Raw genomic sequence first — 14,224 nt, forward strand, 5'->3', positions numbered from 1 at the left:
GACAGGTATTAATGTATTTGACCCAGGTTCTGCAGGGGGGTTGCAAGGTGGAGCAGGCTTTAGGCCTAAAACATAGGTATGGTGCAGTATATCAGCCACAGTCACAGGGAAAAGTGGAAAGGATGAAACTAAAACCTAAAACAAAAAATGGGCTAAAATCTGTGCACAGACCAAATTAACATGGGTTCAAATATTTTCTATTGACTTGATGTGTGTATGATGTTCTGTTAATAACCATATGATTTACAACCTATGAGCTTCTTGCAGGTCTACAGTTTCCCGGACCAGCTGGCCCGCTGAGACTGAAAGAGTATGCAGTATGGTGTTAATAGAAACCATAATATAATGAATTTAAAGCTTTGGTGTCAGCTTTTGCATTACAGGTGAAAGGAGAGACGGAGAGTCCAGGCGGAGCCACACCACACACAGCCGAGTGGGCCCTCCTGAAGGTGATAAAAAGGAAGTGGTCGGAGCCTAGGTGGACTGGACCAAATCAGATGGTGGACAGGACATCCCATGCGGTGAGGCTTAAAGGGAAAGGCGACATCTGGTATCATTGGATACCATACTAGCTAGCTAGTTGTTAAAATCACAAATCTGAATGCCGTGAATATACTGAAACGTCTCATGTGTTATTTTACCGTACTAACCGGGTGAAGTTACCATGGAGACGGCACACCACAATCAAAACAAAACACTGAACTAAGCTCCACGGCGACAACCTTTGATGACATCATCAAAGGTTGTCGCCGTGGAGCTTAGTACACAAACAAGAGCATTTTGGCACACAGTGATTCAGCATTCAGGATTATTTTCCATTGAGCGAGGACTATTTCTTCAACTAAAGATATGTTCAGGAGCGAGAGTGCTGCTCTGCTACGTGCAGAAAACGATCAGCTGCGTGCCGACCTGGCTTCTCTAAAAAAGAAGATGGCCCACAAGGAGCAAAAGTGGGAGGAGCAGGCAGCAGCATTAAAGGAGGATCTGGCCATTAAACAGCGTGCATTGGCAGGCATGCATGAGGACATGTATTCACAACAACAGTTTATGGATGTGCAGCTCAAAGAAGCCAACGATGAAAATCGGTGCCTCAGAGACACTGTGGAAGAGCTGCAGGTCTACAAAGCTGTTTCTATGAGATGGTCTATAATTTTGGACAGGAGGTGTGCTGATATGACCTGTAAACTTAGCACTCTGCACTCCCACGTAGAAGAGGATAAAGACATCATCATCACTATGACCAGTAAAAAAAACGCTCTCGACTGCCAACTGAAGGAGAGCGCAGAGGTGATGCACACACGACTGCTGCACCTGGAAGAGGTGCTCGCAGTTAAAGACGAAAGCCTTGAGAGCATGCAGCAGCTCCTTAACGAGGTTAGAGAGGAGAAGAGGCTCCTGGAAGAGGAACTCAGCGAGCCTAAGATTTCCAAGAAGGAGCAAAAAAAGGCAGATAAGAAGCTGCAGAAAGAACGTGAGCAGAGGGAGAAACAAGAAAAGAAGGATCGCAAGAAGAGAGAGAAGCAGGAAAAGAAAGAACGTGAGGAGAGAGAGAAGCAAGAAAAGAAGGATTGCAAGGAGAGAGAGAAGCAAGAAAAGAAAGAACGTGAGGAGAGAGAGAAGCAAGAAAAGAAGGATTGCAAGAAGAGAGAGAAGCAAGAAAAGAAAGAACGGAAGGAGGCGTCATGGCGTATGAGGAGCTGACTTCTCTTCTTCAGCTAGACACTGCGGACAAACAGTCAGGCTTCAGCATGAGCTGGACTTTGTGGGATGACACTGACGTCACCTCCTCCAGCTTCGACCAGCTTCGACCAGCACCGACGGTTCTCTTTACGGTGTTTTACGCTCGCTCGAAGAGACCACTGGCTTTTTTAGGTCTGTTACTATAGTAACGGTATTGCAGCGCTGTGGTAACCAGGAAAACATGGAGTGGATTTCAGCGGTGAGGTTATTCTCTTATGAACCAAGTGGAACAGAGTTTTTCACGAGCAATCGAAACAGCATTAGGTGGAGTTTCCTACTCACTAAATGTGGGGGGGTCCAAACGGGCCGTTTTAAAATGTGGGGGGGACATGTCCCCCTCTGATATAATGGTAGCGACGCCTATGGTTGCACAGATGTGTTCTCCCTCGCTTCAGCATCTGTAGTTAAGATTAAGACTGAAACAATTCTGTAGGAAAGTAAAATCTGGTAAGTAGTTTTTTTTTTTTTTTTTTTTTTTTTTTATTTTAGATACTGTATCTGTACTGTACTGTAGATTCGTTACGGCTGCTGCACAAGCAGTGTCATACAATGACTAGCAAGGCGCGCCACAGGCTAGGGTGAAGTGTCTTGCCCAAGAACACACAACAGTGACTAAGGAGGAGTTGGGATCAAACCACCAACCTTCCGGTTATTGGACAACCCTGCTATCCCACTGCGCCACTGTTGCCCCAAGTTGTAGTAAATATAATGCTTGTTACATACTCAATGAGAACTGAGAAATGCCCAGTGTCCCAGAGGTGGCAAGAACAAGAAAAAAGTTCGTGTTGACATTTCATACTGCATGAGAAAGGTGTGTGCAGTTTTTAAAAATGATTTGCTGCTAAACATTGGCAGACACATAAGTTTAGGCGAGCATGTTTGAAGCAGAGTTTGAAGTTTTAATTTGCCCAAATATTTGATAACGTGAATGAGGGATGATAACAAGCCAATATTGTTCAGGGAGGTGCACGCGTACTTGAAGCATGATAATAGATTGACCTATAAGTGTGGCAGACAGTATTGTTTGACCTGTGTGCATTCTGTGCACCTGAAGCAGCTTTTATGCTTCTCCACATTCTCCATGCCCACTCTGAAATTCCGACTGATCACACAATAGTTCTCGAGCACGACAAACGAATAAAGTTGTGCCCTCTTGATGTGTCAAGAACAAGCTACAAGACCACCCAAACCAGTGCTCAAACTAGTATATTTCTCTCAATTCAAATTTTAAGGACCAGCAGCCACTGTCAGCTTCATCATGGTGAACCTGTACAAGACCTGGAGCGAGGCTCAGCTCTACTGCAGGGCGCACCACACTGACCTGGCCAGTGTGAGGAACCGAGCTGAGAACGATAGGATCAAAAGCATTGCCCAGTACAAAACCGTATGGATCGGCCTCCACAGAGAGCAGTGGATGTGGGTGGATGGGACACCACTCTTATTCAGCCAGTGGAACCCTGAAGAGCCAAATGGTGACAGGAACACTGCCTGTGTGCTTTTATATGAAGGCCACTGGAATGATACCAGCTGTGACAATAGATCATACTTTTTCTGTGACATTGGTGAGTTAACAATGTTTATACAGTATGTCACGTTTTTGCAGAAATTATAGATACTGCATGAAAAGTTTTTTTTTCAAAAGCACACATGCAGGTGGTGAGCGTTGAAGTAACTAAGCACGATCCTGCTGGGAACATGGAGGATGCAGCAGGAGCCATGTTGCAGCAGGTAATAGTTATGATATCATAATGCAAACCGGTGGGGAACACGACAGAGAGGGAAAGACACAGGGGCAGAGTGACCACTTGGGCCTGCCCTGATAGTCAATCCCCATAGACACCCATAGTAAAATCACCATCTCAAAGTTATGTAAGATTAAGGGCTCTGACATCATAATTCAAACTAACTGAGACAGGGGGTTTATAACCCTCCAGAGTCAGTAGGTGGCACTGTTGCACACATGTAGAAATGTATTTGGGACTGTTCTGGACTTTGTATTAGTAGATGCTGAAAGTATCAGTGAAAATATTTCTTTTTCTTAGATGAGTCAGAATCTGAAAGACCACGGCCTGGGGAGCACCGTGAGGCTGACCTGGAGGAAGCAGCCTGATGGAAAAATCTTCAAATTAGTAAAAAAAGCGGAGGAAAAGAAGCCTGAATACTGCACCCTCTTATGAATTTCTATTATCACTCTAATCATTACCATGCTGTCTAATTCCTCTTGAACAATAGCAATACAGTAATTTGTATACGTATACAAAAATCGTATCATCGATTCATACAATCTTCTACATGGAAATAGAGCTCAAAATGACTCCTCAACCTCAACATAAAGTACAATCAATATGCAATCGAGATCTTTTTAAACAGATACAAACACAACATTTGTCAGTGGCAAAGTCAAAGGTCCCAGTCTGACATACAAAAATGATACTGTGACCATCATGGTGGCCATGTGTGACTGCTACACTCCCACACTGAAGGTGGAAGTAAACAAGTGAGAAAAACGTTCCAACAGTTACTGTGCTTTTTGTGCTTCAGGTAATTGAATGCTTTAAATAATGTGTTATGCTTAAGAGTGCTAAGCTAATGCATGCAAACCATGGCTCAGTTTGTTTCTGTCTGTGTGCTTGTGAGTAAATAAAGTAAAGCTGCAGCACCTAAACTTAATGTGTTTATTTCAGCGAGCTACCTACTTAGCTGAACTGCTAGCTGACAGCAAATCAGGCTGGTCTATCAACTACTAACACACATGGAGACCTGCCAATTTGCATAGGCTACATCAGGTGAAATATTTCCATCATGTAAACACAATATTTCCATCACAACACATATCAAATATCTGGAAGCTGTGTCTGGCTAACAACTATGAGACTACCGGAGGGGGACTGGTAGACAGCAAGAACAATGAGCTGTCTACCAGTGCCCCTCCAGTGAACTCATAGTCAGTCTTCTTCTCTACGTATGATGACCTGGATGACTGAGAATCTTCATCAACATAAGCCAATGTAATAAATTACAAATTACACATTGATTTTACAAATAACTTTCCAAACATTTCTACAGTGCCAACCACATTTTATTTGAAAATCCAGTTTGTAACACCAGCTATTCCTTTTCCTCCTCATGTGATTATCATAAAGGAACAACTAAACTGTCAGTGATGTTTCCTTCATCCCAAACCCATAAAATGTAATTGTTAGGTGAAATGTGACCTATAACTCATTTCACCAGTGTAAACACATGAGATGGACTTTATATGTACCTGTAGATTGACTGATGAAAAACATCACTGATAACCTGTCTAAGTTTTGGTCCTTGGTTACAGTAATATCCAGCTGGAGGAAAAGGCAAAAATTTAGTGCCAAAGGCATTTTGAAGAAAACAAAGAGAAAGTGAAACAAGGGGCAACATTTTGCAAAATAAAGATCGTGAATTCTGTTGTATTTTTTTGAAGTTTATAAACTTTGTCATCTTTGGTTCTTGGTTTAGATTTGTTGGAAAAAATGTGACGTACTGCCTCAGCAGCAGTGCTGTGGCTACCTGGTCTGTGTATGACTGGTTTTTTAGACCCTCTTCACATAATCTGGCTAGAGTGGGTTTCGGGCCGTATCCGGATCTAGCCAGATAGTTTTCTTAGTCTAAACAGACCAAATCCGGATACATCCTGAAGGTGGATCTAGCTGGACAGGAATAATTTTGCTAAAATCTGGATCTGAATGCAAATGTAAGTAGGGAATCCCGCTAGTGACATCATTCCATCACTCCAGGTTCATGGGGACAGTATCCGGGTTGCGTACAAAAGCCCTGTGTAAACACCCATCGAGCTACGAAAGCTTTGCCCGGAGTTTACTTTCAACATGGCTACAAAGGAATGAACTGCGTATTGGACCAAAAAACAAACATGAAAAAATGAACAAAATGAAAAAAAATCACATGACACATGCACGCACCCTGTCCTAAACAGGGTCTTATTTTATTATTTATTATTATTATTATTATTATTATTATTATTATTATTATTATTATTATTATTATTATTATTATTATTATTTGGCCTATCAAAAATACAGTTAGGCAAAACAAGACTTTGAAAAATGGAAGAAAGTGGACCCAGATCACAAATCTAAACAATCTTTTTCTTTTTTTTGTCAAATGATAAAAATGTAAATATTTAATCTGCACTACTTCCAAACACAACGTAAGTTGCTGCTTTCTGGTTCTGCTTGACTAACTATAGTCTGCTTTGTTTTTGTATGAAAATGATGTTTTTACTATGCAAAATTATGATTTGAGTTTGTTCAGGATTTTGGATTTTAGGATGGCAGAGAGAAACAGTATAAATTATTCAAATGTGTTTGCATAAATGCAAAAAACCAGGATTATAAACAGCACCTAGAATTAACTCGTAGCAAATTTCTGCTCCTGCTGTTATCAGGCACCTTAAAGGTAAGGCATAAAGGATTTACTTCATGATATAATCACATGATGTTTAATCTGGGAAAAGTCACTTCAAAGAGGTTTTATCTGAACATAACAAGATGATTAATTTCCATCATTTCCAATTTTCATTATTTCCCACAGTAAGATTGTTTCTTTCCTCACATACATACAGGTTGGCCAGTATTTGCTAGATAAAAAAATTATTATTTAACTCGCAAGGTCTCAAATCAGTTAACATTTTGACCTTTTAGAGCTAATGTAACAGTGGATGTGCAATTGCTAATATTATGTTCTACTCTGTTCTCTAGAGTGGAGTGAAAGAACGCTGAAGGGCCATGGAGAAGAAAGTTTGTATTATGATGGCCTTCCTGGGTGAGTAGAACCTATCAGTCACTGTTGATGGAGCCAATAAATTCCCATATACTGCGGAATAAGACCTGTGGAATTTAAGGGTGCAGATGCACTTATAGTGTCCATGCTGTGCCGTGCTCTTAAAATAAATTCAAAACTTTTAGTGGGTGTTAATGGGTTATTTATCCAGTGTGAATTGCACAATAAATACAGAAAGTGTTGTTGACATAGATGGGTAACATGCTTTTGGTTCTGACCACAGGACTGTGTTTCCTTCCTGCCTGTTTTCCTCGTATCTACATTGTTGTCGAAAAGGAACTGACCTGGCCTGAAGCCCAGAACTACTGCAGCGAGAACAACGCCACCCTGACCATGGTTAAGAAACAGGAAGATATGGAGAAGTTGGTGCTGGCTGCGCAACTATATCCACGGGGCAGATTTTGGATAGGACTGCACAAAGTTTTTTTTGACAACTGGAGGTGGTCACTGGAGGAGGAGGGTTATTATGGTGCAGGAGAGACTACTTATAGGATCTGGGCATCCGGTGAACCCAATAACAATGGTGGAAATGAGGGATGTGCTGTAATGACCGGTAATGGCTACTGGTATGATTATACTTGCAGTTCTCAACAACAGTTCATCTGCTCCAGTGGTAAGAAAAAACGCAAATCATTCATCATTAGTTGTTTTCATATTTGTTTAGAGAATAGTTGCACAGACGTGTTCTCCTACTCTTCAGCATGTGCAGTTAAGATTAACTGCTAAACAATGGCAGAAACAGCAGTTTAAAGTGAGAATGTTTGAAGCCGATATTCGGATATCAAAGTTTGCCCAAATATTTGTTTACCTGAATAAGGGGTGACAACAAGCCGATAATGTTCAGGGATGTGGGCATGAACGTGCTCGCAGCATGATAATAGATTGAACGATATAGTCTGGCAGACAGTATTGTTTGACTTGTGTGGATTCTGTGCACCTGAAGCAGCTTTAACGCTTCTCCACATTCTCCACACCCACTCTGAAATTCTGACCGAACAAGCTCAACCATTTAGTGGGTACAGTGACATCTGTGCTGAGGCTCCCATCTACCATATGATTTATATCACAGTGTTTTTCACAGTACAATAAAAGTTACTCCACCTGCTTCAATAAGATATAGTATTGATATCTTATCTGTGAAATAGAAATCTCTTTATTTCTCTCAAATCATATTATAAGGACCAGCAGCCACTGTCAGCTTCATCATGGTGAACCAGTACAAGACCTGGAGCGAGGCTCAGCTCTACTGCAGGGAGCACTACACTGACCTGGCCAGTGTGAGGAACCAAGCTGAGAACGATAGGATCAACAAAATCACCCAGTACAAAACTGTATGGATCGGCCTCCACAGAGAGCAGTGGATGTGGGTGGATGGGACACCACTCTCATTCAGCCAGTGGAACCCTGGAGAGCCAAATGGTGACAGGAACACTGCCTGTGTGCTTTTATATGAAGGCCACTGGGATGATGCCAGCTGTGACAATAAACTCTACTTTTTCTGTACCATTGGTGAGTTAACAATGTTTATACAGTATGTCACATTGTTGCAGAAATTATACAATAAGATACTGCAAGAAAAATAATTATTTTAAAAGCTCAAATGCAGGTGGTGAGCGTTGAAGTAACTAAGCACGATCCTGCTGGGAACATGGAGGATGCAGCAGGAGCCATGTTGCAGCAGGTAATAGTTATGATATCATAATGCAAACCGGTGGGGAACACGACAGAGAGGGAAAGACACAGGGGCAGAGTGACCACTCGGGCCTGCCCTGATAGTCAATCCCCATAGACACCCATAGCAAAATCACCATCTTAAAGTTATGTAAGATTAAGGGCTCTGACATCATAATTCAAACTAACTGAGACAGGGAGTTTATAACCCTCCAGAGTCAGTAGGTGGCACTGTTGCACACATGTGGAAATGTATTTGGGACTGTTCTGGACTCTGTATTAGTAGATGCCAAAAGTATCAGTGAAAATATTTCTTTTTCTTAGATGAGTCAGAATCTGAAAGACCACGGCCTGGGGAGCACCGTGAGGCTGACCTGGAGGAAGCAGCCTGATGGAAAAATCTTCAAATTAGTAAAAAAAGCGGAGGAAAAGAAGCCTGAACACTGCAGCCTCTTGTAAATTTCTATTATCACTCTAATCATTACCATGCTGTCTAATTCGTCTTGAATAATAGCAATACAATGAGTTGTAAAACCTATATTTTTTATTGTGTGTGCATAAAAGCTACAGCAGTAGAAATGTTCATGGTGGCACTAATAAAGCTTTCTTAATTTATGTTGATGAAGATTCTCAATCATCCAGGTCATTATACGTAGAGAAGATTGAAGCAAGGCGTCTGGACTTGTAGAGTTTTCTTGAAGACGTTTTGCTGCTCTTCCAAGCAGCTTCATCAGTTCTAACTGTTTGGTGGGGAAACATGGTTTATATGTGGTGGAGGACATCAGTTGGTGGGTCTGGGTAAAACTTAAATAAACAATAGCACTAAAGGTTTCCATACTTACCTGTGATGTTCTGGCTGACTGGGCCAGGTGTGTCTAATGACTGGCTAACGACTATGAAAGTTGGTGGTGGACTGGTTGACAGCCCTTTGTTCTTACTGTGAGTATGTGCAAACTTCCTGGGAATGGATGGAATCACTGCATTCACTGCAGGGTCTTAATTTTTTTAGGGCCTGAGCACAAAACGTGCAAGAGCCCTATTGAAATGCAAGGAATTATTATTATGATTCTCCCGCATCTTTGGTCGCAATTTTGACCCCCTGAACGTGCTTAAAAATTCACCAAACTCTACCCAAAATTGTCCCCCAACAAAAATTTTTACTTGACACTGTTGCCATTGATGGGCGTGGCCGCATGGCTCTACAGCACCCCCTAAAGTGTGAAAATATTCACCGCAACTGCTACAGACTTGACACTTGGTACACAGATGTATCGCCATGCAACGAGAAAAAAAGCCTCTTGGACAAAAATTCCACGACCTACAGGAAGTCCGCCTATTTGAAAAAACCATGCCATGTTCCAATTTGTACTCCCCGCACTTTTGCGAACTCCTCCTCGGGGACTTGCTCCATTGGGCTGAAAATTGGTGCACTTACCCTTAAGGGGTCAAGGACCAAAAGTTATCAAAACCGCTGCACTTTGTCATACGGTCTGGCTGTGGCAACACCACAAATTTGACCCTTCGCCAACACAAAGGAAATTGATGCATATGTGGTTGTATCTCCCACATACTTCATCCTATGTGGATGAAAAACATCAGGCATGCTGAGCCTGTCATTCTGAACAGATGGATATGCTAATGAGCTGATACTCACATAGCACCACCTGCTGACAGTATGAATTTTGTTCAGGCTGATTTTCCATGTTCCATGCCTCGTATTTGAACTCCTCGTCCTAGGGAAATACTCTGACGGACCTGAGATTTTGTCACGTGGTTCTGAAGACATGGCTGAGCAACAGTTATCAAAAACGCGGCTCGATGTTACACTGTGTGGGCGGGGCAACGCCACAAAGGTGACCCTTCGCCACCATAGAGAAAGCTGCTGTGCTTCTTGATTTATTAATCCTACCTGCCTCTTACTCTATCATAACATCAGCCCCTGTGCACCTTTTCATATCACCTTATCATCATATGCGAGTGTGGCCACATGGCTCAGCAGCGCCCCCTAGAACAGACTTGGGCAAAGTACGGCCCGAGGGCCACACCCGGCCCGCTTGCGTCTTCAATGTGGCCCGCAGACCATGTGCACAATATTAAACAAAGTCAGCTGTTGAGCACGGCATTACCAGTAATGTCTTCCCAACCCTCCTTGTCTCTTCCACGCTGCTGTGATGCGTAATCCCATCTACTCTCTGGAGAGACATGGTCGCGCTGTGTACACTTTAAAAATGCTGCGCGACTATGCTGAAATGTACGGTAAAGCACACAGAAACTCTATGGCGCATTCAGATGTTACCGCGGTGCTGCCAGCCGACACATTTTCATCATCATCTGCTCTTAAAAAGCACAGATCTTTTGCCCAACTTTCAGAACTCTGGGATTTGCTACTTTAACTTTTACTTGAACTCTAATGGTTTTCTTCTGTAAAAATTATCTTCACATCATCTGTACTGCTCTGCACTATATGTGTTTGTTTCAACATACAACCAGCACACACTCAGAGTAGACATGGACACACACAGAGAGGACCGAGGAGGAACCAGTAAACAACAGCAAAAGATTCTTACAGTGATGAAAATGTCACAGGAGCATATTTATAAAGGTAGATACTGCACCAGGGGTCTCCAATTTATATTATTATTGAAAAAAAATGTGGCCCTTTGCTTTTCGTGGATAATCTTAACGGATTAGGTACCAAAAGATATAAAAAATGCAGCACTTTGTCATACGGTCTGGCTGTGGCACCGCCACAAATTTGACCCTACGCCAACGCACAGGAAATACATGTTTTTGTGTCTGTATCTCCCTCATACTATGTTGATGAAACTTTACAGTTAGCAGAACATCTGACTCTGCAAGCATTGATATGCTGATATGCTACAGTCACTGCACCACCTACTGGCTGGCGGACTTGTATTTTATATATGTGTGTTTTGGTGTACTTTTCTGCCCTGTAGACCACAGCTCATGCCTGTATGGGGGAGAGAGGATGTGAGACGATAGGGGAGGCCGCGGCTGCACGTCCCGCAGACTGCAAGGAGTGCGAGGGCCCGTCATTGCTGCTTGCAACTTTAATTATTTATTAGCATTATTATTTGGCCTATCAAAAATACAGTTTGACAAAATAAGACTTTAAAAATACTTATTAATCATATATAATATCCCAGCACTTTAGACGTACCGTGTTTATAGTAGAAAGTGGACACAGATCACAGTCTTCTTCTTTTTTTTTCTTTTTTAGTCAAATGATAAAAATTTAAATATTTAATCTGCACTACATCCAACACGACATAAGTTGCTGCTTTCTGGTTTTGCTTGACTAACTAGTCCTGCTTTGTATTTGTATGAAAATGATGTTCTTACTATGCAAACACTGATTTTTTTTTTAAGTGGATGCTACAAAACAACAAATCATTTATTTATATATATATATATGTTTAACTTGATATTCAGCACATATGACACAAATGCTGTTGATCAGTTGCCTTAGTTTGTTCTTTATTTATTATGATTTGAGTTTGTTCAGGATTTTGGATTTTAGGATGGCAGAGAGAAACAGTATAAATTATTCAAATGTGTTTGCATAAATGCAAAGAAAACCGATTATAAACAGCACCTAAAATTAACTCGTAGCAAATTTCTGCTCCTGCTGTTATCAGGTACCTTAAAGGTAAGGCATAAAGGATTTACTTCATGATATAATCACATGATGTTTGATTTAGGAAAAGTCACTTGAAAGAAGTTTTATCTGAACATAACAAGATGATTAATTTCCATCATTTCCAATTTGCAGTATTTCCCACAGTAAGATTGTTTCTTTCCTCTGACATACAGGTCGGCCAGTATTTGCTAGATAAAAAAATAATTATTTAACTCGCAAGGTCTCAAATCAGTTAACATTTTGACCTTTTAGAGCTAATGTAACAGTGGATGTGCATTTGCTAATATTATGTTCTACTCTGTTCTCTTAGAGTGGAGTGAAAGAACGCTGAACGGCCATGGAGAAGAAAATTTGTATTATGATGGCCTTCCTGGGTGAGTAGTCACTGTTGATGGAGCCAATAAATGCCCATATACTGCAGAATAAGACCTGTGGAATTTAAGGGTGCAGATGCTCTTATAGTTTATAAATAAATTCACTTGTTGAATTCAATTGTTGAGTGGGTGTTAATGGGTTATTTATCCAGTGTGAATTGCACAATAAATACAGAAAGTGTTGTTGACATAGATGGGTAACATGCTTTTGGTTCTGACCACAGGACTGTGTTTCCTTCCTGCCTGTTTTCCTCGTATCTACATTGTTGTCGAAAAGGAACTGACCTGGCCTGAAGCCCAGAACTACTGCAGCGAGAACAACGCCACCCTGACCATGGTTAAGAAACAGGAAGATATGGAGAAGTTGGTGCTGGCTGCGCAACTATATCCACGGGGCAGATTTTGGATAGGACTGCACAAAGTTTTTTTTGACAACTGGAGGTGGTCACTGGAGGAGGAGGGTTATTATGGTGCAGGAGAGAGTGCGTTTAGCATCTGGGCAGCTGGTGAACCCAATAACTATGGTGGAAATGAGGGATGTGCTGTATTGACCGGTAATGGCTACTGGAGTGATTATACTTGCAGTTCTCAACAACAGTTCGTCTGCTCCAGTGGTAAGAAAAAAGGCAAATCATTCATCATTAGTTGTTCATATTTGTTTAGAGAATAGTTAAGCATGTGCAGTTAAGATTAACTGCTAAACAATGGCCGTTTCCACCTGCTTCAGTAAGAACTATTGATATCTGTGAAATAGAAATCACTTTATTTCTCTCAAATCATATTATAAGGACCAGCAGCCACTGTCAGCTTCATCATAGTGAACCAGTACAAGACCTGGAGCGAGGCTCAGCTCTACTGCAGGGAGCACTACACTGACCTGGCCAGTGTGAGGAACCAAGCTGAGAATGATAGGATCAACAAAATCACCCAGTACAAAACTGTATGGATCGGCCTCCACAGAGAGCAGTGGATGTGGGTGGATGGGACACCACTCTCATTCAGGCAGTGGAACCCTGAAGAGCCAAATGGTGACGGGAACACTGCCTGTGTGCTTTTACATGAAGACCACTGGGATGATGCCAGCTGTGACAATAAATTCTACTTTTTCTGCACCATTGGTGAGTTAACAATGTTTATACAGTATGTCACATTGTTGCAGAAATTATAGATACTGCATGAAAAATAATTATTTTAAAAGCTCCAATGCAGGTGGTGAGCGTTGAAGTAACTAAGCACGATCCTGCTGGGAACATGGAGGATGCAGCAGGAGCCATGTTGCAGCAGGTAATAGTTATGATATCATAATGCAAACCGGTGGGGAACACGACAGAGAGGGAAAGACACAGGGGCAGAGTGACCACTCGGGCCTGCCCTGATAGTCAATCCCCATAGACACCCATAGCAAAATCACCATCTCAAAGTTATGTAAGATTAAGGGCTCTGACATCATAATTCAAACTAACTGAGACAGGGGGTTTATAACCCTCCAGAGTCAGTAAGTGGCACTGTTGCACACATGTAGAAATGTATTTGGGACTGTTCTGGACTTTGTATTAGTAGATGCCAAAAGTATCAGTGAAAATATTTCTTTTTCTTAGATGAGTCAGAGTCTGAAAGACCACGGCCTGGGGAGCACCGTGAGGCTGACCTGGAGGAAGCAGCCTGATGGAAAAATCTTCAAATTAGTAAAAAAAGCGGAGGAGGAAAAGAAGCCTGAACACTGCAGCCTCTTATGAATTTCTATTATCACTCTAATCATTACTATGCTGTCTAATTCCTCTTGAACAATAGCAATACAGTAATTTGTATACTTATATTTATTTATTGTGTGTGCATAAAAGCCACAGCAGTAGAAATGTTCAGGATGTTAAGAATATTGTACTTTGGGAAATCATACAATCTTCTTCATGGAACTGAAGGTGGAAGTAAACAAGTGAGAAAAACG

General features: G+C 41.6%; 2 protein-coding genes across 2 annotated transcripts; both read left to right on the forward strand.

The window, feature by feature from the left end:
* Positions 1 to 2,998: 2,998 nt before the first annotated feature.
* Positions 2,999 to 6,909, forward strand: LOC114439895 (C-type lectin domain family 17, member A-like; the record flags this gene model as incomplete). The annotated part of the gene is made up of 2 exons (XM_028412097.1): positions 2,999 to 3,212; positions 6,797 to 6,909. Coding segments are annotated over exons 1-2 (327 nt in total), but the record flags the coding sequence as incomplete, so codon positions are not given.
* Positions 6,910 to 6,915: 6 nt separating this feature from the next.
* On the forward strand, positions 6,916 to 13,458 carry LOC114439896 (macrophage mannose receptor 1-like). The gene is made up of 8 exons (XM_028412098.1): positions 6,916 to 7,186; positions 7,753 to 8,082; positions 8,169 to 8,254; positions 8,569 to 8,699; positions 11,904 to 11,914; positions 12,504 to 12,893; positions 13,068 to 13,397; positions 13,439 to 13,458. The coding sequence occupies exons 1-8, from the start codon at positions 6,928 to 6,930 to the stop codon at positions 13,456 to 13,458; spliced, it is 1,557 nt and encodes a 518-aa protein (XP_028267899.1). The 5' UTR covers positions 6,916 to 6,927.
* The last annotated feature ends 766 nt before the right edge of the window (positions 13,459 to 14,224 follow it).

This window comes from Parambassis ranga, chromosome 8 (assembly GCF_900634625.1).
Source record: "Parambassis ranga chromosome 8, fParRan2.1, whole genome shotgun sequence".
Classification (NCBI taxonomy): domain Eukaryota; kingdom Metazoa; phylum Chordata; class Actinopteri; family Ambassidae; genus Parambassis; species Parambassis ranga.